A 21132-nucleotide genomic window follows, 5' to 3' on the forward strand; every position below is an offset into this window, starting at 1 on the left:
ATTTCTTTTCTCTACCACATCCAGCACTGCTCAGGGCTTACTCCCGGCCCTGTGCTCTGGAGTCACTCATGGTGGGGCCACCTTAACTCCTGTACCATCTCCAGCCCCCCAAGCAACCTTTTCTGACTAAACTGAATGCCTCCCAGGGCCACCCGCTCCGCAGTTTCCCCCTTCACTCCAAGCTGCCTTCCAAGGCTTCCTCTTCTCCTCGGGCTGCCCATTTGCTCTCCTTTTGGCTTGCTCGTCAGCTTTAAGATGGAGTTTGAGCCAGAGCGGCGAGGGCACTCACCTTGCTTGTGACTGACCCTGGTTGGATCCCCAGAACCCATAGGGTCCCTGAGCACAACTGGGGTGGCCCCCCAAAACAAAAAAGATGTAATACAGAATAAATGAAAGAGTAATAATGTTTCTGGAGGCTAGAGCGATAGCACAGCAGGGAGGGCATTTGCCTTGCATGCAGCCAACCTGGGTTCGATCCCTGGCATCCCAGGTGGTCCCCCGAGCACCACCAGGAGTAATTCCTGAGCACAAAACCATGAGTAAACCCAGAACATAGTTGGGTGTGGCCCACAAACAGAAATCTCCAAAATCTCCAGTGGAATCAGATTTTACATTTGTGTTTTGTTCTGTTTGGAAACCAAATCCAGAGAATCTTGATAGGAAATTTCAAAATCAAATACAACAGAGCTGCACAGGGGCACGAAGGTGATGTGGAGAGGTGAGGTGATAGCGCTCTAGACTTGGAAAACTTTTTCTTGCCAGATTCATTTATACTTCCGGGTCAGTGAACTCTGCTCAGGAGGGAGCAGCGTCGCCAGGCCTTCATGTCTGCAGGCCCAGGCCACCGATGCCTGCCAGGCTCTGCCTCGTGAGTTTGTCTGGATGGCACAGCAGGGCAGAGCTAAAAGGCCTCTCTCGGCACCCACAGGCTGGGCACCACGACCCACGACAACGGCAGTGAGGACACCTACAGCAGCCTGCTGCAGCGTTACCAGAGCTCCGAGGAGGAGCTGCGCAGGGTCGCCGCCGAGTGGCTGCAGTGCCAGGAGAGGATCGATGCCTACGTGGACGAGCAGGTGAGGCAGTGGCAGCCCCGCCCCGCCCTGGGGCATCTGGGGGTCCTGGGGAACTGCTGAGCCTGGTCTCTGTCCATCCCTCTCAGACCCGAGCACAGCACGGGCAGGGCCAGAGCAGTGGCAGAGCCGCCGTGTCTGTGTGCCGTGTGACTCTGTGACCTGCCACTCACCCACCGCTCCCAGCTTCTCTAACCGTGTTCTTCTGCGTGGCCAGCCCATGAGTCCAACTGCAGCAGGATGAACTGCTGCCCTCCCGCAGCAGGACTCTGCCCTGTGGGGCTTGGCCTGGACAGGTGGTCCGGGACCTGGCCTTTCTACTCCTCCACGCGCTCTGCGCCTTCTGACCCTGGCTGTTTCCAAAGTGCTCCTCCATGTCTGTTCTTGCTCTGACCAGAGGCTGTTCTGCTGTGGCTGCTGCGGGCCTTGGAGTCCTCGGTTCAGGCCGGGAGGGTGCTGGGCTGCTCCTGTGTGGCCGGCAGCGGCCTGAGTGCAGAGTGGTGTGGGAGCCTCTAAGCAGAGGCCGCACACGTGCCGGGAGGCACCTTCCTGGAGAGCTTGCAGCTCCCGCACGGGCTCTTGGGGTGATGCTCTCCAGCGGTGGCTCCTCTGGGCTGCTCTTGACTCAGGCCCCACGGCGGGCTCGGAATAGAATGGTAGGTGTCCCAGGCACTGCCCCAGGTCTCTGTCTGCCCCCTATGAAGGGAGAGGACCAGCTTAGACGACACGTGACACTGTTTTATTTGAGCCTTTGCACTGTGTGACTCCGACTCCCTTTTCTGTGTGTCATTCTTTAGAAGCAGAGCTTCCCCCGTGCTGAGGTGGACTGTGGTGGACTGTGAAGGGGCTGCCTAAAGAGCAGATGCCATGGCAGTTGACTGCTGGTTTCTTGAGAGGTCAGAGGTCAAGGGAGAGCCCTGACTTCCCAGGATATCAGGTCATCGACCCTCTGGAAAGGAAGTGCCTTAAGGTACCAGCCTCTCTCTCTGCCCCTGCCTGTCACAGGGGTTGAAGCAGGTGGTAGAAGAGACTGCTGTGGCCTCTTAGTTTAGGGGAACAGGGCTGTGGGGGACTGGCGGGGAGAGGAGGGAGCAGCAGGTGGCCTCCTGCCAGTAGTGTTGAGTAGGTCACAGAACATCGCGTCGGCCAGAAATTGCTGCTGACACTGTCCTCCCATCCTCAGCAGTCTTCTGTAAAGAGCAGAGTGGGGCGGAGGGTTGGGTGGTGGGAAATGCATACCCGGCTGTGCTCAGGGCTGATTCCTGACAGAACTCAGGGAACCATTATGGGGTGCCATTGATCGAACCCAGGTTTGCCATGTACAAGGCAAACGCCTTCCCACTGTCCTGTTGTTCCGGCCCTTGGGAGAGGAGACCTGAGTCCCACTTGCAGCCCCTGGCAGGAAGTACCCCAAAGATGCCGTAGTTCATGTTGGAAATTGCAGAATGGCAGTGGGCATTGTGTCTGGCCCGGCCCCTCAGCTTCATGGTGAGTGCACGCACGCGTGCATGTGTGATGCATGTGTGTGCGTGTGCAGGGTGAGAAGCCTGAGGGCAGGACAGACCTCGAACCATATGCCAGTTGATAGGAACAGCAGTGTGGATGGAGACCATGCCCTCACTTGGTCCGTTCAGAGACCCCCAGAAAAGGTCAGAGGGTTGAGAAGAGTCTCGGCCAGATAGGCTGTTTGTCTGGCACCTGGACTCCAGGCAGACGGGGTGGAGGGATCTTGGGCTCTTTGTGTCCGCTGAATCCTGACAGCTCCTCAAGAGGTCACAGTCCTGAGGGCATGCGGCCTGTGCATGTCCCTGACTGTGCCCGAGGTCCGTCTTGGAGGCCGTGGGCATTTGCTGCATGCGCCCCTTTCTGCTTGCCTTTGGTGTTTGCTCCTGCAGGGGTGGAGGCCAGGCGCTGATACAGCCCTCACCGGTCAGCCTGCTGTGTAGGTCCCAGAGAAGTGGGCTGACCAGAAGGATCCTCTAGCTGCAGAGGCGAATGAGAAGACAGAGGCCACACGCCAGAGCTCATAGAGCTGCACTGGACGTTTCCAGATGAGAAGTGCTGCGGGGGGCAGGGGGTGCAGTCACGAGGCCACTGGGAGTTGGAACTGAGATGCCCATGTCCTATTTTCCTGGGGACACTGTGAGGTCTCCCTGATTCACACCAGAGCTGTAATGTATATAAATAACAATCCTAGTGACAGTTTTTTGTTTGTGTTTTTTTTAATTCTCTAGTTGAACTGGGACTGCAAGTATAAATGCCCCAGAATGACTCTGAGATGACAGAAGCACTGAGGCTTGACAAATTATAGGGATTTCTTTTCATCTATTTTTCCCCATGCTAGGGATTAAACCCAGGGCCTCCCACTGTGCTCTGATAGTGCGCCCTCCCTGGCCAGAGTGAGAACACAGTGTGGAGGGTGCTTGCCATGCACATGGCTTACCCAGGTCTAATTCACAGCATCCAGTATGGTCTCCTGAGCACCAGAAGGAGTGATCCGTGAGTGCAGGGTCAGGAGTAAACCCTGAGCCACCTTCAGGTGTGACCCAAGAAACTAAAAGTTCTCTAGAGAAATAATGCACATTTTTTATTACTGCTACTCTATGAAGAAGGGGTGTGTAAAATACATGACGTTATTTCTTCTAAAAGAAAAGTCTTAAAAATATAAATATTATTTCTTTTAAGTCATTACATTGGAAAAAACAAAAGTTCTGGGGTCTGGTGGGGGGGCAGCAGGTAGTGGGGCTGGAGCAATAGCACAGCGGGTAGGGCGTTTTCCTTGCATGAGGCTGATGTGGGTTTGATTCCCAGCATCCTATTTGGTTCCCTGATCACAGCCAGGGGTAATCCCTGTGCATCATCGGGTGTGAACCCAAAAAGAAAAGAAAAAAGGTAGGGAGTTTGCCTTGCACACAGCTGACCCCGGTTTGATCCCACATCCCTTATGATCCCCTAAGCCCTCCAGGAGTGATCCCCAAACACTTCTGGATGTGCCACCATCGCCATCCCCTAAAAAGGCAGTTCTGAAATCAACAGCTAAAGTTTTTAAGGGACTAAAAAAATTTATATGTCATCTAATGATGGCAGAAGGAAGGAGATAATAAGATTAAAGCAGGGATTAAAAAAAAGAATAGAAAGTAGAGAATATCAATAAAACTAAACAGTGATTCTCTAGAAAGGTAAACAGAATTGACCATATATTACCTAAATAGGTTACAAATAAGAAAAGACTTACTGGGGCCAGAGTAATAGTACAGTGAGGAGGGCATTTGCCTTGCATGCAGCTGACCCAGGTTCAATCCCCAGGATTCCATACGCCCCCCCAGGCCCCGAGAACAAACACTGCTGGGAGTAATTCCTGACGGCAGATCTAGAAATAACCCAGATCATCGCTGGTTGTGGCCAAAAAAAAAAAAAAAAAAGACTCGTTACTAAAGTTGGAAATGAAGTTGGGCCTTTACAACTGAATTTTCAAGGTATAAAAGGTTCAAAGAGAGTCCTGTGAACTATTTGCCAGCAGATTGCATGGCTTAGGCATACAGCGATGTGACCAGAGATGGAAAGTGGCTTGGCTGCATGGCAGTTTGGTGATCTGACAAGTCTGTGTGCGTGAGACGTGCAGTTCTCCTCAGAGCTCTTGGAGAGAAGAGTCTCATTTCAGTGGCTTCCTGAGAGTTGCCTGGTGTTGAAAGAATTAATACCCATTCTTCTGGGTTGAGAACACTACATAACTCCTCCTGAGGCCAGCATTACCTTGATACCAAAGACTGAGTCACTACAAGAACCGAGAACTCAATATTGGAGCAAAAAAACAAGTGAACAGAATTCAGCAGCATGCTCAAAATATTATTAAATGGGGTCGAATGGGGCTTATTCATGGAATGCAAGGATAGTTCGGGATAGGAAAACTTCATTAGAAGGGGAAATTTTTTTATGTCCTTTGTCTTGATACAGAAAAAGTGTTTGACAGATTCAACTCCCTTTCTTGATAAAAACACAAGAAAATGGGTCAAACTGATAGTACAGCAGGAGAATGCTTGTCTTGCATGCAGCTGGCCCAGGTTCCATCCCTGGCACCCCAGATGGTCCCCTAAACATGCCAGGAGTGATCCCTGATTGCAAAGCCAAGAGTAAGCCCTGAGCACAAGCTAGGTGTGGCAAAAAAAAAAAAAATCAAAAACAGAAGGAAACAGCTTCCACAGAATGAAATCTGTGTGTGAAGGATCTGCAGCAAATGTCATGTGGTGAATCGCCAGTGAAAAAATATCTCTGAGATCAGGAAGAAGACACAGGGTCCCACTTTTAGTGCTTCTGTTCAGTCTATGCTGAAAGCTTCGGCAGTAACAGGCAATAAAAAAGACAGAAAAAAACTCTACGATTCCAAGATAAGATGTAAAATCATGTGTGTGCACAGATGACAGCGTCTTAGTTGTGGAAAATCTTACGGACAGCAAAAGGTTAAACTGCTAGGTCTAACGCAGTTTCTTAAGTTCACTGTCAGCATACAGAATCAGTTGCTCTTCTATACAATGAAAACAAAACAGTTCCATTTACAGTAGTAGCCTTAAAAAGAGTAAAGTACCTAGAAATTATTTTACTTGAGTGGAAAACTTATACAATGAGAACTTTAAAATGTTGATGAAACTAAATGAGAATGAATGCAGGCATGTCCTTTGTTCATGTACTGTTAACATGAGAATGTCAGTATTTCCCAAGCAGTCTACAGATTCTGCAATGTCTTGAAGTTCTGATTTTTTTTTTCTTTTTGGGTTACACTCGTCAATGCTCAGGGGCTACCTGTATGCAGAAATTACTCCTAGCAGTGCTCAGGGGACCATATGAAATGCCAGGGATTGAACCTGGGTGGGCTGCGTGCAAGGCAAACGCTCTCCGCTCTGTATTACCACTCCGGCCCCTAGTGATGTTTTTTAGAGAGGAGAGACCCATCCTAAATTTCATTCGGAATCCTCATAGGAAGAGTAGCAGAGTAATTGGAAAAGACCAACACTGGACTGCGTGCTTCCTGGTATGAATCTAAAGTAAAACACACAGAGCCATGAAACAGGGCCCACCGACTCGGGAGGGTCTGAGTCCTGGAGTGTGGAAAGAACAGGGAAAGCATGCCTACACGCGGGGGCAAAAAAGGTCAACCGGACACCGCTGCAGGCTCCATTCCTAGCACCCATGGGGACTCCGAGCACCACCAGGAGTAATTTCTGAGTGCAGCGCCAGAAATAACCCTCAAGCATTGCCAGGTGTGGCCTGGAAAAAAAGAAAAAAGAATTGGACTGAGTGCAGAAATTAACTCAGAACCAAGGACAAAATGAAGCTTTATGAATATGGAAGAAACCCTGAAGACATACCAGGTGGAATAAGCAGACCATAAAGAACAGACAGTAGTATATAGTCTCACATATGTGAGGGCCACAGAGGGCTGAGTGAGTGCATGCGGCAGAGTTTCCATTTTATAACATAGTTAAGGTGACGGGTGGGAGGTGGTGCTGCCCACCCAGCTGTGTGAATGTGCCTGAATCCCACAAGTGTGCATTTAAAATGGTTCAGATGGTCAGTTTTAGGCCGTGTTTATTTTACCACAGTAAAAAAAAGGGGGGGGGGGCAGAGAGATTGTCCATGAGATTTGCCTTGCATGCAGCTGACCCTGATATGATCCACCACATTGCCCCTGAGCCACCACCAGGAATGATCCCTGAGCACTGCTAGGTGTGGCCCCAAAACCAAACCAAACCCCAAAAATGAAAACCATGGCATTTTCTAGCCTTTTCCAGTAAGGAGAACCATCTTCGGCACAGCCCTGAAAGTTGTATTCCTGTTCTGTCAAGAAAGCACAGTGTTATGTTCACATCAGTTAGAAATGAAACTGATTTTTGTAGCATCCATAGAATGCTTGGCTTGGATATCAGTCACTTCTGACAGCAGTGTCTTAGAAATTACATGGTGGTTCAGAGATTTCAAAATGTTAAACCATTTTTAAAGCAATGGTGTGTTCACATTTAAACATAGATGTGGGGAGATCGTAGACAGTAACAAGATAAGTTGTTTGGTTTTTTTTTTCTGCTTAAAATTTCTTTGTTGTTGTTTGGTGTGTCTGTAAACTACAGTACAAAGATGTTCTGCATTTTCAAAGAGAGGTTTCTGCTGATACTGTTAATTATTGAATAAATCTTTTGAGATAAAAAAAATTCTGTCTAATAATTAGGTTGTTTGAACTATTTCTTAAACTAGCAATAACAATAGCTGTTGTAAAAGAAAAGTGTTTCTCCTAAAAACTGCAGCTTCGTACAAAGGAAAAGGCAGCCAATATTGACTCTAACCACCCCAGAACCTGATCTTTCTCTTTCTTCGTCAGTGGGTTTTGAATTCTGGTGTGTGTCTCTCCCTGATCTGATACGTGGGTGCTGGTGTGGGCTGCACTTGGTCCCCCCGCCACTCCCCAGTGGGCTGAAGTCTTGGTTTCCCAGGAGAACACACACTCTGCCAGTAGTAACACTTAGCCTTATCTTTCCTAATGTCTGGGCTCTGTCGGGGCCTTCTTAGCACCTTGCGAAGCTTCTGAATCTGGCTAAGCAGCATCTGCCCTGAGACCCCATTTCTGCCCTGGCAGTGGGTGATATGCCCACTGGGGAGCCTGGAAAGATGGGGTTCACCTGCTATTAGTGGCTTAAAAAAGGTAGATTTCCCAGGGGAGGGGGGTGCCCCTGAAAAGGGGGCCTCTCTGCTCTAAGGAATGCTGCCCAGGAATGCTCCCACTGTCTGTGCTCTGTAACAAAGTTCTTTCATTTTTTGCTTCTAACTAAGGTTATTAGGTTTCAAAAAGAGAAGCAGGATATTGGCTTCAGTTGTGTGATCCTTTAGGAATTTCTGTTTCTATGTGAATTAAGAAACTAAGTTTTCTCCTCCTAAGGCATCCTTGCTTTCCTGAATTAAACTCTACTTGGTATTGGTAATCCATTTGTAAATGTAATTAGTTGATAGATTTTAAAATATATTCTAAGGTGTGCCTGGCAAGCTTCCTTCCAGCCCTTTGAGCCATCTTCCTGGCCCTTTTGTGCTGCATCAAAGTTGTCATGTGAAGTCTAGTAGGTAGCTCTGTAGTCGGTTGCAGGCTGGAACCCCAGTAGCACCAGGCACTGCCAATGCTCTGTACCCCGGTCCCTAGCATTGGACCAGCTCAGCTGCCTGAGCAGCCCTGAGGCCATGATTGGGAAGACAGCCCCCACCTGAAGTGGAGAAAAAATGTGGGTTTTGGGGTTTTGTTTTTTTTTTTTTTTTGGTAAATTCTGCCCTCGAAGTTCCTTGCATCCGCTTCAGATGGATACAGGATCTGTAGCAGGTACCGAGAGGGCAGTGCGGGAGGGCGAGGACAGCGTGTCCCAGAGCCGACCCACATCCTTGAGATGGTGAATTTTTTTCTCTTTTTGTTTCGAGACCACACACAATTCCTTCTGCGTCCTGAGCTATCTTCCCTCTTGACCCCTGTATTGCTCAGCCCAGGGACTCGGGCTCATACCCAGCGATGCTCAGGAGAGATTGATTTAGCTATGTGCACTGGAGTCACGGCTAAGGCTGAGTGTGCAGAGAGCACCTGGCCCATCACTCAGCCACGTGACCCTCTTGCACAGAAAGGTTGTTTGTTGGTTTGGTTTGGGCCATCCCCTCTGATGCTCTGTGGTTACTCCCGGCTGGTGCTTGGGACTGTCTGGGGTCCTGGGGGGTCTTCCACACCCTACCTGCTGTACTGGCGCTCCAGCCCTTGTCCTGCAGAGGTTTGAGATGCCTTTTCTCCCTTTGTTTATCCTGGGAAGAAGTTTGGAAAAGCAACTTTTGGGTTTCTTAATCACACCTGCTGCTTTTCCTGAAGAATTACTGGCTTTTTCATTAATCCCTTCATACCTCGTTCCCTGAGTTCTTATTTTGCTTCTTGAGTGGGAGGCTTCCTTTTTAGTGTTATTTGCTCTGTATTGTTCACCCACCCCTGAGTGCTTATACTTGTATATATTTTTCATCCAAGTATGGGCACATACTGTGTTACTTGGTTCATGTGACTTTATAAACAGACTGTTATTTCAACTTTGATTTTTTTTCTTTAATAGTTTGCTTTTTTCCCAAGTGTGCTGTATTTAATTTTATCTCGGGGTGCTTTTTAGGGTTTTGATGTTTGGTTTCTGGACCACGCCTGGCATTATTCAGAGCTTACTCCTGGCTCTGTGCTCAGGGATCACTCCTGGCAGTGCTTGGGGAACTATATGGGGTGCCAGGTTTACAGGGACTGAACCTGGGTTGGCCACATGCAAGGCAAGCTCTCACTCCTGCCCCAGTATTTATTTTCTCACTTGCAAGATTGAATATTAGCTCACTTCCCTTTTTTCTTCTAATAATTAATATGTATATTAATATCGCAGTAATTTTCTTGTAGTAAACGTTATGTCTTTTTAGTGGTTGCTTATAAGTTTTCTGTATTAGAGCATACATTTGTGTGAACAGGATTTAGTCTCCTTAGATCCTCCCTACCATGCCAGAGGAGTGTGGAGCCATCGGTGGTCCCCTTTCCCTCAGAATGGGCAAGATTTCCATGCTTGCAGCGTGGCGGTACCTGGGTGTTCAGAGAGACCTTTTGAAGCGAGACCCGGTCTCCCCTTCCCAGGCACTGGGCTTCCCTCCCCCATGGCAGGCCGGGCTCCAGTGTCGGTTTCTGTCCCCTCAGAAGTCCCTGAGGTGGCGAGGAAGCTGTGTGAGGAACTGCACAGGGGTCTGTGGAGTTGCCTTTTCTGTCTGACCTGGTATTCCTGTGGGCCTCATTCAAGTTTCCCCTGGAAAGGGGCCGGGCTGGCTCCTGCCGGGGCTCAGGCTTTGCTTCTCGTGTGCCCTTGGCAGATGACGATGAAAAGCAAGCAGCGTGTGCTCACAGAGGACTGGGAGCTTCTCAGGCAGAGACGCTTCATCGAGGAGCAGGTGAGCCACAGCTGCAGCCCCGCCCAGGGCCCTTGCCAGCATGGGTCTCAGGAGCTGCCTTGGTTTGGGCACAACTCCCGTGTTGCCAGTCTGTTGGCCTCTCGGGAGCCGTGCTTCCACGCGCGTGCTGCTCCGCTGCTGCCATCGGCCACCTGTACGGCCCGTCTCCCGCCATGCCTATGATGGGCAGACACTCCTGCTCCAGACCTGCCCCCCCCCCCCGCCCCCCGCCGGTCCCTGTCATGCTCCGCTGCCCTCACTCCTTTCCATCTTGCCTCAGCACCGCCGGGCAGGCATGGGCCTCTGCTCTGGCGCTTTCTCTCCTATGTGTTCTTGCTCCTCTCCAGAACTGAAGCTTCTTGGGCTGGTGGTTTTCGCCATGTCTGTGTGCCTGGGCCCACTAAGCACTGGGCAGGGGCCAGCTCAGGGCACATTGGCGGGGAGGAGACCAGATGGACTTGGTGGTCCTGACCTTGTGATGCCCGGCCGGGTCTGCTCTGCATTCCCTTCGCTGGCCTACTTGGAAAAGTGGTGAGCAGGAAGAAGAAGAACCAGAGAACGGGCTGGAGAGATGGTTCAATAGGCCAGCATATGCTTTGCATGCGGGACCCTGGGTTCAGTCCCCAGCACCCCAAAGCCCTTGAGCACTGATCCAGGAGTGGCTCCTTGAGCACTGCCAGGTGTGACCCCAGAGCTGAACCAGGAGCACATAACAGAGGGCCCTTTTGCGGACTTAACCTGTTGTGTATGAATTGCCTCTAGCTAACTAATAAGAAGGCGTTGACGGGGGAGAACAGCTTCACGGATGCCATGCGGAACATGTTGTCTTCCCGGCTGAACATGCCCGACTGTCCCAACTGCAGCTACCGGAGAAGGTGAGCCGGGCCCACCGGGCCTCGTGCAAAGGCCCCGGGTGGCGCAGGCTGTGTGCTGCCGTTTCGGTGACTGTGACCCCCATGCAGGTGTGCCTGCGATGACTGCAGCCTCTCACACATCCTCACCTGCGGCATCATGGACCCCCCGGGCACTGGCGACATCCATATCCACCAGCTCCCGCTTCAGGTGGACTCTGCTTCCGACTGTCTGTCTGAGATGCGACCCCCGAGTGTGTCCTCAGCGAGCTCAGGGTCGGGCTCCAGCTCTCCCCTCACCATGCAGCAGCACCCCAGGCTTATCCTCACGGACACGAGCTCCGCACCCGCTTTGTAAGTCGTGACTTTGCAGTAAGGCTTCGGGAAGGGGAGGGACCCCGGGAGAGGTGCAGACACGGAGAGCGGTGAAGTGTCATTTTCTGTTTCTAGTCAGTGCCTCTGCTTTCATTCCTGTTTCCTAGAGCAGAGCTGGGAGCCAACAGTCGAGGCCCCACAGGCTGCACAGCTGTGTGCAGGGCGCTATTCCCATCTGGGGTCTCAGACTTTGCCTCCCCAGCTTCAGGCGCTGAGCTGCACTCGGTGCCCTCTCAAGGCACAGTCTGGGTGTGCTGTGTGCTTTTCGGAGAAGAAAAGCCACCTCCATCCTTTTTTTCTTTTTCTTGCCATACCCAGCTGTGCTCAAGGGTTACTGCAGGCTCTGCAGTCAGGGATCGCTCCTGGTGGTGCTTGGGGGACTGTGAGGAATGCCGGGGATCAACCCTCAGTTGGCTGCGTGCTGGGCAGGTGCCCTCCCCGCTATACTTTCACTTTGGCTCCAGGAGGCTCCATTCTTAAAGCAACTCTTCAAACCTGAAATCAGTGAGCCTGAACTTGGAAGTTCTTGCCTTCTGATAAAAAAGCAGGTGAATCATGCTTGCCGCTGAAGGAGTGGTGTGGCAGCCTGCAGGTAACTGCCTCCTGAGTCCCAGCTGGAGGCTGGCCATCTGCTCTCCATTCCCCACCCCCAAAAATCACTCCATACTCATGCTTCTCCAGGGCCTCGCTACACTCACTATCACTTGAGCAAGCAGTGACGTCTCTGCACCCCGTTACCTGGAGGCACCTTTTTTACGGCATGGGGCCAGTTCCCATGTGGGCTCCACGTGCTGTGTGCCGAGGCTTCCACTCGGACTTCCAGAAGGGCTGCCCGGTCGGTGTGCTGTCATTTAACTGAAGGCATTGGAGGGCTCCAGGGGTGGGGGACGGCTGCCCTGAGCTGGGCAGCTCAGCATTGCCCCTGGCCGCCACCTCTATCCGGTGGCGCTGGGACCCACGACCATTTCAGTCTCTCCGGATTCGCCTCACCTGAGCATTTGGGGCAGTGGCTGGCCTGAATTCCGGTATGCTCTGCTCCGTGGAGAGACTCTTTATTTGGATGTGCTGAGAGAGAGCAGGATGCAGCAGCCCACCCCGCTTCTCAGACATCCCAGAGGGATGGGTGTCATCAGGTCCGAGCTGCGTTGGGCTGCAGCCTGTGCACGTCGATTGCTGAGGAAGGCGGCCAGACTGGGCCACTGCCACGGGGTTGTCTGGAGTTCTCTCCTGGGGCCGTTTCTGAGTTGGTGCACCTCAGTTGGTGCCTTCTAGATTCTATGGGGCTTGGGGCTGCCAAAGCCTGCCCTCATCATGGCGAGAAAGGTGGTTTGGTGGGGCTGGAGCAAAGATACAGAGGGTAGGGCAGTTGCTTTGCATGTGGCTGACCTGGGTTCAATCTCCACCATCTGATAAGGTCTCCCGAGAACCACTCGGAGTAATTCTGAGTAAGCCAGGATTCGGCCAAAGGCCCCAAATAGAAAGACTTGATTTCCTCACCTGGACTGTGTAGGGATCATGCTCCGGACATAGGAGCGCCTGCATCTCTGGAGTGCCCGTGACTCCTGCCACAGCACATTGTGCTCCTGTAGCACCTGAGCCATTCTCTACTACTTCCTCAGAGGTCCTGTTCATAGACTTTTTCCTTCTCAAGGGTAGCTCTGTCTGTTGAAACTGGAGGCATTCAGCTGGGGGCATTCAGGAGACGTGGTTGATGGTCAGGCTTGAACTATAGCTCTGACGGGAACTCCGCTAACCCTTCGGGTGTTTGTGGTGTGTTCGAGTGGCATGTGACACGGCACTGGAATTCTACTTTGCTGCACATCTCGCTAAAGCTGATCCTCAGTTAAGATCATGAAACACCTGGCCAGAGTTGGCTCTCCATTGGCTCTCTCTGATACTCTGATGGTTACAGAATCAAATGCTAAAGGTGCCCTCCCCTTTAGTTCCCACCAGATAATGTCATGACTTCTGGAGAACTTCATGGAGAACAGCTGTACTGTTGCACACGTTCCTCAGATGGAGTCAGTGTCTCCTCAGCCTTTGTGCTGTCCTGTATTCTCCTCCAGGGTTCGCTACCGGCTCTCCTGGGCTGGACTCAGGTGCCTCGCATGTGCTCAGCACCCTCGCTGGTGTGTGCCCTGCTCCCTGGAGTCAGGTGCCTGGCCCGTGCTCAGCGCCCTCGCCATGTATGCCCTGTTTGCTCTAGTCTTGGCTGTATTTGGGGGTGGCAAGAATTCGTTCACTGTCCCCTGGGAGGATACTCACTGCTGACTCCTCTGCTGTCTCAGTTGTAGTCATGAAGAAGATATCGCACCCTTGTCAGCTAAATTTGCTGACATTTATCCGTTGAGTAACTACGATGATGCTGAGGTGGTGGCCAACATGAATGGAACCCACAGCGAACTGAATGGCGGCGGGGAGAACCTGGCTCTGAAAGAGGAGGTATGGGTTCTGCCCCGTGCTGGGACAGCAAAGACCCGAATGGCGGCCTGGCACTTCCTTCAGGCAGTCTGTAGTTCCACGAAGAGTCAATCACCATCGGCTGTTTTTCAGTCCCCTCAGGTCAGCAGTACCAGTAGTAGTTCTTCTGAAGCTGGCGATGAAGAAGTGGATGGTGAGAGTAGTGGGGAGCCGCCAGGAGCCCCGAAGGAAGACATCAGTCTAGGGAACGGGAGCCCCAGGAATGAGGAGAACCAAGTCGACAGCCCGCCACCGGCATACCCGACCCAGCAGGTACCGTCCTGCGCGCTCCTGCTTCCCTCTCTCTGGCTCTCATTCCCTGTGTGTTTGTCGGCACGAGTGTCGCTGGGTACAAAATTAGGTTGTTTTGTAGAATCCGCTGCTTTGGGTTTCTTGTTTTGTTTTTTGAGCTGCACCTGATTGTGTTCAAGGCTTAGGCCTCCTCTGCACTCAGGAATCACTCCTGGTAGGGCTCAAGAACCAAGAGGATATTGGGAATTGAACCCGGGTCAGCTGTGTAGAATGCAAAGTGCCCTTGTACCTGTTCTATCGCTCTGATCCCCGAAGAATTAGGTTATTTTGAATAACTTCCAAAATCTTGAGCTAGACTGAATCTAGGCATACTTACATGGTGAACACACAAAGCAGTTGGGTGCGAGTGGGGTGAAGGCCTGTCATTTGTCCCCGGCCTTACAGCACCCCAGCAGCAGCCCCAGAGCGTGATTGGGTGTGCCCCTCACTCCCCATTTTTTTTAGCACACATGATTTGGGCTTGAGAGATAGTACCTTGGGCCTGTTGCAGCTGACTCGGGTGGGGTCCCTGGCACTATATATGATCCCTGAACCCTGCCAGGAAAACAAATGTACTAATTGTGTTTCTCTTGCTTGACTCTGTAATAAATAACCTTTATTTGCAACGCTCCAGAGCCAAAGCTTCATATCCATCCAGACACAAGGGGGTGCAGCATGGGGGGTGAAATAAATGAAAATATGGAATGGTAACATTTCGGAATGGGATTGTTTTATAACAGTGATTTTCTCCTTGGTGGACATGTTTTTGTGTCTACCAGGTATGTCCCTAATTAAAGAGCCTGTGGTAGGTACTGAGCATCGCCAGGTAAGGCCCCAAAACAAGAAGTGACAGTTCATTTTAAGAAGCAGTGTAAATCTGTGGCCCACACAGTCACTTTTGGTGGGGATCACGGAGCCATATGGAGTGCCAGGGATTGAACCCCGGTAAGCCACATGTAACCCTCCCCACTGTACTATCTCTGGAAATGTTCAATTTTTATCTATGAATCTTATCCGCATCTTTGTACAGTAGGATTGGGTATTTGGGGGTATTGACTTACTTATTTGGACTTTCTCCATACAAAGTTATGTTGTCTATAAAAACAACAAAACTCCATACAGAGTTACGTTGTCTATAAAAACCAAAAGACAGTGGAGCTCATGCCCAATTCCATCAGCTAATCATCAGTGGCTGAATAAATAGCAGTATTCCTACATAAAAAAGAAAAAAACTAAAAGACAAAGTTTTTTCCTTTCCAACCGGGATGCTTTTCTTGCTCTTGCCTAATTGAGCTAATCAAACGGTCAACACAATATTGAGTAGAATTGGTTTGGGCAGATATTTTGCCTTATTTCGCCATCATCAGGAGAGAGCATTCTCTCTTGGACCAGTCAGCATGATGCTGTTGATTTTTCATAGATAAATCTAAAACAATTATATAAAGTTCTTTTGTGAATATATGTAAGAGAACTTTTTTAAACAGATCTTTATTTGCTGAAATATGGCTGGCTTTATTTGGCTCTGAGGAGTATGCCACATCATATGCCTTCCTGGGAGAGCTCCTGCTTAGTTGTGGTGGTGTATGGTCTTCTGATTTTCTGGGTTATTTTCTGCTGTTTTGTTTAGGATTTTGGCATTTTTGCTAATAAAATATTCTGGACTGTAGTCATCTGTTCTTGTGATGTTTTTGTCCAACCTTGTTATCAGGTCCCATAAAATGAGATGGAATAAAAGTAAGTTTGTTCATCGTATTTTATCTCAAAAGAATGTGTGTAATATTGAGATTTATTAATTATTTGATAAATTTTGCCATTGAAATTCAAGGACCTGGTCTCCTTCCCTTTTTTTTTTTTGAGGGAGGGGTGAGGTGGGGGGGCTGGGAGGATTTGTGATCATATTTGTTTTATTTAATTTTTATTTATTTATTTATTTTGCTTTTTGGGTCACACCTGGTGATGCATAGGGGTTACTCCTGGCTCTCCACTCAGGAATCACCCCTGGCGGTGCTCAGGGGACCATTTGGGATGCTGGGAATCGAACCCGGGTTGGCTGCGTGCAAGGCAAATGCCCTACCCGCTGTGCTATCGCTCCAGCCCCATTGTGATCATATTTAAATTTTGTTTACATTGTTATAGTTCTATTCAGGGGCTGGAGCGATAGCACAGTGGGTTGGGCATTTGCCTTGCATCTGGCCGGCCCAGGTTCGATTCCTCCGCCCCTCTTGGAGAGCCCAGCAAGCTACCGAGAGTATTTCACCTGCACGGCAAAGCCTGGCAAGCTCCCTGTGACATATTTGATATGCCAAAACACAGTAACAGGTGTCACAGTGGAGACGTTACTGGGCACGCTCGAGCAAATCGATGAAGAACTGGAGGACAGTGACAGTGACAGTTCTATTCAGTTTATAGTTCTTCCTGACTTAATTTATGCTTTACTAGAAATTGTTCTGACTTGTGAAATCAACGCTTTAGTGTAATTAGCTTATTATATTAAAGCTTCCAAATTCCAAATTTATTGAAATTTGTCTTATTTATTCCTAACATCTTAGATAATGTTTCTCGTGTACTTGAAGGCAGTTTATATTTTGCTCCAGTGGAATGTCCTAGAACTGAAAGTTGGTCATATTGATAGAATTGTATGAGTTTTCTATATCTTACTGATATTTTGTTCCATTTTTCTAAATATTGCAAAGAGTCATAGGTCTACAGGGCCCCTTTTTCAAACCTACCAGTGTGGACAATGTGCATTTGTAAATTTTTTTTATAGCTTCTTGTATTATTGACCCTTTTGTCAATTTGCCTTACTTGCTGTACTATCTTTTCGGTCCCATTTTTTTTAGCCTTTCAAGTTAAGTTTAGCCACTTCATATCTTTTAATTTAAAATTTGTCACTGAATCTTGTTTGGTGTTACATTTTTTTGGGGGGGCGGGGGTGAAGCAGCGTGGGAATCCTGGCTGAACTTGAGGGACCACATGGAGTGTCAGGGAAAGAGCCTGGGTCAGTCGGAGTCAAGGCAGGTGCCCTGCCCGCTGCACTGTGGCGCCAGTGCCCAGGCCTTGCCTTTTCACTCTGTCCAGTCGTCTCTGGCTTTGTTCAGGACATTTCGTGGCTGTTGTGTTAGAATCATGAGCTGCCACTTCCTGTCCTTCTGACAGTGTCTCCTGTGTTTTTCCCAGCTTCTCCTTGGCCTCTATTTTTGTTTGTTTTCTAATGTGCCCCACTTTGGTGCTTTTTGTTTCTTCAGCTCAGCCTTTGTACAGGGTATGGGAAGTCGGGATAGAAGCCCATAACGCCTTACTGCCTTTACCTTTGTTCCATTCTCCGCTTCTCCAGGGGGTGGCACCCCCACCACTGAACGCCCCTCCCCCTCACAGAGTGCCGCCTCATCCACGGGTGCCCCTGCCCTTCCTCTGCCTGCTTCTTTCCAGATCTCCTGTCCCTGCCTGCTTCTTTCCAGATCTCCTGTCCCTGCATGTGGGCGCTGCTCCCCAGCAGAGGACAAGCAGACCGCTCCAACTCTTGTCCGCAGGGGTTCCTCTTGCGTGTCCCCCCTCCCTGTCTGGGCAGACCGGGTCCCTCGTGCCCCTTAGTGCAGAGTGTGAGGACAGGTGTTGCCCTCCTTGTGTCTGACGTAGAGCTGCCCAGCCTGAGTAAGTTGCGTCCTTTGTCTTCCTTTGCAGGTGGAACAAGCTCCCAACCCTTGTGAGTGTTATGTGTGTAAACAAGAAGCTTCGGGACTGACCGCCGCGGCCGTTACGGCCGGAGCCCTGCCCCCTGGCCACCAGTTCCTGAGTCCAGAGAAGCCCACACACCCCGCGCTGCATCTGTACCCCCACATCCACGGACATGTGCCCTTGCACGCCGTGCCGCACCTACCACGCCCGCTCCTCCACCCTACTCTGTACACAGCGTCCCCCTTCACGCACAGCAAGGTAAGCTGGCAGAGTGTGCCTGATCCCTGACTGCCAGGTCTGCTCTGGAGAAAAGGTGTCTGAGCCGGGAGTGTCCCGTGCGGGTGCCCGGCTCCCGTACTCACGAGCTTCGGGGGGCAATGGTTTGAGTGTTGAGTGGAGCGTGAGTCCTGTGAGCACAGATCCCCAGCCCGCGAGGCATAGTGCCTCTGAGGCAGAGGGTGGAGGCTCCAGGAAACTGGTGTCCAGCCTAGATACAGCTCATCTGGCGCATTTCTTCCCAGGGCTCTCTGTTCACTGCCCGGGACTCTGCTAGAGGTTTGTATTTCCCCTGGTCTCTCCCGCTTTGAACTGACCTTTATTGACGCACAAACTCTGCGTGTTACTGGATCACTGTTTTGGTTCAAAGTGGATCTCATCAGTCTGAAGTAGTAGGTGCTTCCCTAGACGACCATTTGGTCATCTGAGATAGTGACTGCTAGGGAGAGAAAGGCCAGGAGGGCCCTTGCTGTGAGGCAGGGAAAGTGGGTATTGGTGGGTGGTTTGTTTTCAGGGAAGGGAAACGGCTGGACAGATATGAAAAGTTTGGACTCGGAGAGGATCAGCGAATCATGCTGACTTCTGATACATTCTTGGCTCCTGTTGCATTCGTGCTTAAATCTCATTACATTGTCCTGACCCCGTTGGAACAGTCAGTGAAGCCTTTCCTGATAGAGTGACTGGGTGTTGCATTTTCGGGTACACGTCAAGGTCAGGCTGTTGGCCTGAGCTGTCCGCTCCCCCTTTCCACCCAGCAGAGCTTGGTTTCCTTCTCTGCCATACGCACCACCCTGAGAAATGAGTCAAGAATGTTCCCTTGGGCTTTCCAGCTTATAGAAACTGTTTGTGGGTTGGTTTCTCAAAATCTTCAGGTGCAGTGAGATTGATTCTTTCAAAGGCTGTGCAGCCCATGGGCGTGAGTCAGAGCTAGTTCTCTGCCTTTGCTTTGGACTTTTTGCCTCTGGACACTGAGCTGACCTCCAGAAGGGTAAACGGAGGCTGCAGAGATGGGGCAGGCTCAGGGCTTAACTTCAGGCATCACTGCCCATAGCTTTGGAGGCCAGAGGGTCACCAGAGCATAAAAACACCAGCCTGGTTGTCCTACCTAGCCAAGTGTCACTCCATGGCCTCCTGGATACAGTTTGGGGACCTCTGCCACTGCAAAGCCCCCCAAAAGAAGGATAACAGTAGTGAGAACACTTCTTGGGGCTTTATCTGCATCTCAGCTAACTGGCAGGGCTGAGCAACAGGTGGGTGCGAGAGAGTCCTGCCAGCGTGAAGAGGTGGGCCCAGAGGGTGGGGTGCACTCGTTAAGAGGTTTGATTTGGACCTCTTTGCTCTTAATTCTATTCATGATTGCTCAACACTTCATGGTTCATTTAGTGCGATCGCACAGGGTCAGAGAAAGAACCCAAAGGACCAAAGCACATGCTTTGCATGTGGGAAGCCTGTGTTCAATCCCCAGCCCCCCAGCCCCTCGCGATCAGTGGCAGTTCCCCTGAGCACTGTGACAGGGGAGACTCAGGGCTGGGCACAGACTTTGCAGCAGTGGCCCCATTGTCCATCCCCAGCACCATGTGCTTCCCCATACCACTGACCTCACACACCAAGCAGTCAGTGGCTCCCCCAAAATAAATACGTTGACTGGGTGCCACTTTAATTTGGAAGCATTCTTCCTTTGTGCCTGGTATTCAAGTATTTGCTTATCCAGACAAATTCACCTTCCCATCAACCAGGCCTGCAAAATAGCTGCTCATGGTTGAGCCACACTGCATCATGAAGTAGATCATGTATGAATTTTGTATAGTCCATTCAGAGTTGGGAAGAGGAAATGCACTTCCTGGCCACCAGGTATATGAGCGCTACAAACAGCACCTCCCCCCACTGAGGAAAGAAATGGCCATGAGCACTGCAGCTAAGGAAGGAAGAGCTTGGCAGTAAAATTAAAGCAGGGGCCAAACATGATTTGATTTGGGGCAGGAGACACACCCAGAGGTGCTCAGGGATCCCTCCTGAGGGCCTCTGGGGACTGGAGGCAGAGCCTGGTCGCCACATGCGGGCAGGCACCTTCCCCATGCACTATGTCTCTGGCCCCATGATCTGATTCAGAGCACTGCTGGGAAAGGTCTCTGAGCCCTCAGCCTCCATGGACCAGGGAGCAGCAGCTGGGGCTTCACAGTCACCTGGGGCATTGCCAGGGGGGCTCAGGCTGGGGCAGCTCAGGTCCCAGTGCTCAGCTGCTTGAGACTCTTGGGCCATGACTGAATGTGATCTCTAGCACGCTACAGCCAGGCACGCATACGCCCCAGAGTTGCCTCCAGATGGGGACTCCCATGGCATGCTCCTCATCTGGATGCCCACGCTGCTCCGGGCCCAGCCCAGCCCAGCCCAGCCTCCCAGACACTCCTGTCTCAGTGCTGTCTAACAGCATTCACTTCTCATCATTGGCTGTTTGGGTTTGGTTTGGTTTGGTTTTGCTGGGGCAGGGGGCTTGCATCGCGCCATGCTAGCAGTGCTCAGGGCTTGCTCTGACTCCGCACTTGGGACCCTGCGGGGTGCGGAGGGTCAAGCCCAGTGTGCCACGTGCATGCAAGGCCAGCACCCTGCTCATTTCACTCTAATCTAAGTGGGGATTCTTCTGCTTCATGTTCGGTGTTTTGTGGGTGAATATCTTCCACATGCAACTCTTGAGAGGAATGTCATAAAATTCTTATTTCCATGGCTGGAGTGGGAGTACAGCAGGCAAGGTGCTTGCCTTGCACGCCACTGGCCCAGGTTCAACCCCGGCAATCCATGTGGTTCTCTGAGCCCACCAGGAGTGATCCCTGAGTTCAGAGCCAGGAGCAGACCCCTGGCAATCATTGAGTGTGGCCCAAAAACAAAAAATGATTTCCTTGACATTAAAAAAAAAGCCTTTGACATTTCTATTTTCAAGTGTCTTTATCCAAAAAAGACATTTAACTTACGTTGATATGAGTTGCTTGAAAGTAGAAAATAGTCGAGAAAACTTAAAGCAGTAAAGCGGTGACAGGGAGACCGCTTTCCTGATCACAGGCCTGCCGCCGCGTTCACCTGACGCGGCCCGGGAGCACGCAGCATTCCAGTCCTGTCTGGACTCCTGGCGGCGCTTCATGACCTAGAGCCTGTGGAGTGACCAAGGA

At 50.7% G+C, this 21132-nt stretch overlaps 1 protein-coding gene across 2 annotated transcripts in view; it reads left to right on the top strand.

Annotated features, from left to right (window-relative positions):
* FAM193A (family with sequence similarity 193 member A) overlaps positions 1–21132 on the top strand; it is a 98863-nt gene that overhangs the window by 58544 nt on the left and 19187 nt on the right. For both annotated transcript variants that reach the window (XM_056133042.1, XM_056133044.1), the window contains exons 7-13: positions 929–1076; positions 9966–10043; positions 10806–10918; positions 11006–11248; positions 13558–13711; positions 13823–14002; positions 17702–17953. In XM_056133042.1, coding sequence (XP_055989017.1) covers positions 929–1076; positions 9966–10043; positions 10806–10918; positions 11006–11248; positions 13558–13711; positions 13823–14002; positions 17702–17953 — 1168 coding nt within the window. The remainder of the gene's footprint in view (positions 1–928; positions 1077–9965; positions 10044–10805; positions 10919–11005; positions 11249–13557; positions 13712–13822; positions 14003–17701; positions 17954–21132) is intronic.

The sequence above is a fragment of the Sorex fumeus genome, unplaced genomic scaffold (assembly GCF_029834395.1).
Source record: "Sorex fumeus unplaced genomic scaffold, SorFum_2.1 ptg000095l, whole genome shotgun sequence".
NCBI lineage: Eukaryota > Metazoa > Chordata > Mammalia > Eulipotyphla > Soricidae > Sorex > Sorex fumeus.